The 2,541-nt window shown below is 52.8% G+C and overlaps 1 protein-coding gene across 1 annotated transcript in view; it reads left to right on the top strand.

Moving 5' to 3' along the window:
- Positions 1-1,912: 1,912 nt before the first annotated feature.
- Positions 1,913-2,541, top strand: part of LOC308141201 (syntaxin-1B-like) — a gene marked incomplete at both ends in the record, with an annotated part of 9,506 nt that continues 8,877 nt past the window's right edge. The window contains 1 exon segment of the mRNA XM_080511268.1: positions 1,913-1,942. Coding sequence (XP_080367394.1) covers positions 1,913-1,942 — 30 coding nt within the window.

Genomic DNA, 2,541 nt, shown 5'->3' with positions numbered 1-2,541 from the left:
GATGCTAACTCGCCCGTTGGGTAGCGACATCACTGCATAAACCCCCCCCCCAAAAAAACAGGCAGCGTCTCCATGGCAACAGACACTGATCTCCTTTGATCTCCTCCATAAGGAGCCCTTCATCACTTTGTATGGGACTGTTTTGTTCTGTAGTTTTTTAAATATTTATTTGGAAACGATAAATAATAATAGTAATAATACAAATACAAATAATGGTAATAATAATAATAATATAGTAGTAGTAGTAATAATAATCCTACTACTACTAATAATAGAACAGTAATGATAATAACAACATTAATAATAACAATAATAATAACAATAATAATAATAATAATAATAATAAAGAAACGTGTTGTATAATAAATACTAGGAGTCTCAGGACAGATGATGCAGCGTCACAGTGGCGTCAGCAGCTGTGACTCACCTTGACGACAGGTGCCAACAGGTCCACAACACACACACACACACACACACACACACACACACACACACACACACACACACACACCACACACACACACACACACACACACACACCTGTGTGTTTTTTCACATTACTCACTATCAAAATAAATACGTTGATCAATGAACAATGTGTCCTCACAATACTGACGTTAAACCACTTTGTCTGAATTTACATTAACTGACTTTACAACAACCGGGAAGAAATGATAAAAGACAGGGACGTGTGTCAGACGACGCTGTGACTGAATTTAAATAATCCATCAATATTTACTTCTTGATCCAGTGGGAAGCAGTTTCCCCGTCATTCACGTTGGTTTTGTTGTGGACGGAGCAGCAGCCTCACTTCTCTACACTTCATTCTATTGATTGACTGAAGATTTAAAAAAATAAATAAAAACAACACCTGGGAGGAGATTGGCTCCATAATGTAACGAACAACTTCCAACACTGAAGAAGAAAAGCAGAGAATAAAAGGAATCTCAGTCCACTTGGAAGTGTTTCACTGCCTGGAAAGACAGTTTGTTGATCCACAATGAAGCTTTTTACCAAGTTGGAACCGCCAGTCGATCACTTTCACTGTTGTGGTGGAGATTTTCTCTGATTTTCCCTGAATCTCAATCTTTATATCGACGGTTTATAGTGTGCGTGTTTTTTTTGTGTTTTTTTTTTTTTTTTTTGGGGGGGGGGGGGGCACTATAGATGTCTTTGGTTTCAGGTGAATGAGGATGGAGGGGTGTGTGTTGGGGCGGGGGGGGTGATGATGGAGGGCGGAGATAAAACTACGCGTGCGCACTATCCTCAGTCCCCCTCCGCATCGCCCCCCTCCCTCCTCCTCCTCCTCCTCCTCCCCCCCTCCTCTCTTTTTCTGCAGCATCAGTACCACCACCCCCCCCCCCCCCCCCCCCCCCCCCACCTCCACCTCCTCCTCCACCACCACCCCCCGCCCCCCCCCCCACCCCCCTCTCGCTCGGTTTTCCTGCCGGGCTGCTGCGTTGCGCGCTGCGGGGCCACACTGCGACCGCACCGAGGAAGGAAAGAGGAGAACGCCGCGGAGTTGACGGGGGGGCATCCGGAGCCAGAGCGGCGGAGCGCCACCGAGAAGGAGAAGAAGAAGAAGAAGAAGGAGAAGGAGGAGGCTGTGAGGAATAAAAAAAAAAAAAAAAAAAAAAAAAAAAAAAGGAGGAAAAAAAAAGGAAAAAAAAGAAAACCCGGAGAATTAGGAGACGCGGTAGCGGCGGGCGGCGGCAGAAGGCGGAGACGCGTCATTACCGCGCTGTTCCTCCCTCCATCCCTGAGTCCGAGTCAGGAGAGCCGAGCAGGAGGACGCGCACAGGACATCTTCGGGGAATCTATCTCGGAGCGACGCGGCGTCGGAAACCTCCCCCCTCCCCCCCGGACCAGGGCCGATTCTCCGTGTTTCAGCAGCCAGCGGCGCGGCGACACCATGAAGGACCGTACGGCGGAACTGCGAAGTGTAAGCTGACATTTTCCTCTTTCCCCTCATCCCTGACGGCCCTCCATCTTCCCACCTCTCCTCCTCTTCCTCCTCCTCCTCCTCCTCCCTCCTGCGGCCGCTGCAGCCTCACGGCCTCGCCGCCTCTCCTCCGGAGGAGCGGCGCGGTGCGGCGCGGCGCGGCGTGGCGCGGTGCGCAGGAAAAGCCGCTGGAATGAAGGATTTGTGCGGGTTTGGGGGCGGCCGGCCGCCGCTGCGGCTCCAGAGCCGCTTCATGCTGTGAATACAGAGTGCGTGAAAGTAGCCGCAGAGTTGCGGGGTCCTGAAATGGAGGTGACGGGATGCGGTTGTGAGAGGAGGATGCTCGGCACCGCGGCGGGCGGCGCACCGGCGGGATGGGGAGGAGGGGGGGGTTGGGGTGGGGGGGGGGTTGGGGTGGGGGGGGGGCTCGCGCCGCGCCGCGGATCCATTCATTTAACGTGTTTTCCGTCGTTCGACGCGGATGCTGGAGCGCGGCGCGGCGCGGCACGGCGCGTTATACGCAGAGGCCCTGCCGCGCCGCTTCTTCCTCCGCTCACGCAGCGCCGCGCCGCGCGCATGACGGGAAAACGGCTGAAAAC

This window comes from Blennius ocellaris (assembly GCF_963422515.1).
Source record: "Blennius ocellaris genome assembly, chromosome: 16".
In the NCBI taxonomy this organism is placed as follows: domain Eukaryota; kingdom Metazoa; phylum Chordata; class Actinopteri; order Blenniiformes; family Blenniidae; genus Blennius; species Blennius ocellaris.
Note: the sequence above shows the minus strand (reverse complement) of the source record. Positions and strands in the feature narration are given on the sequence as shown.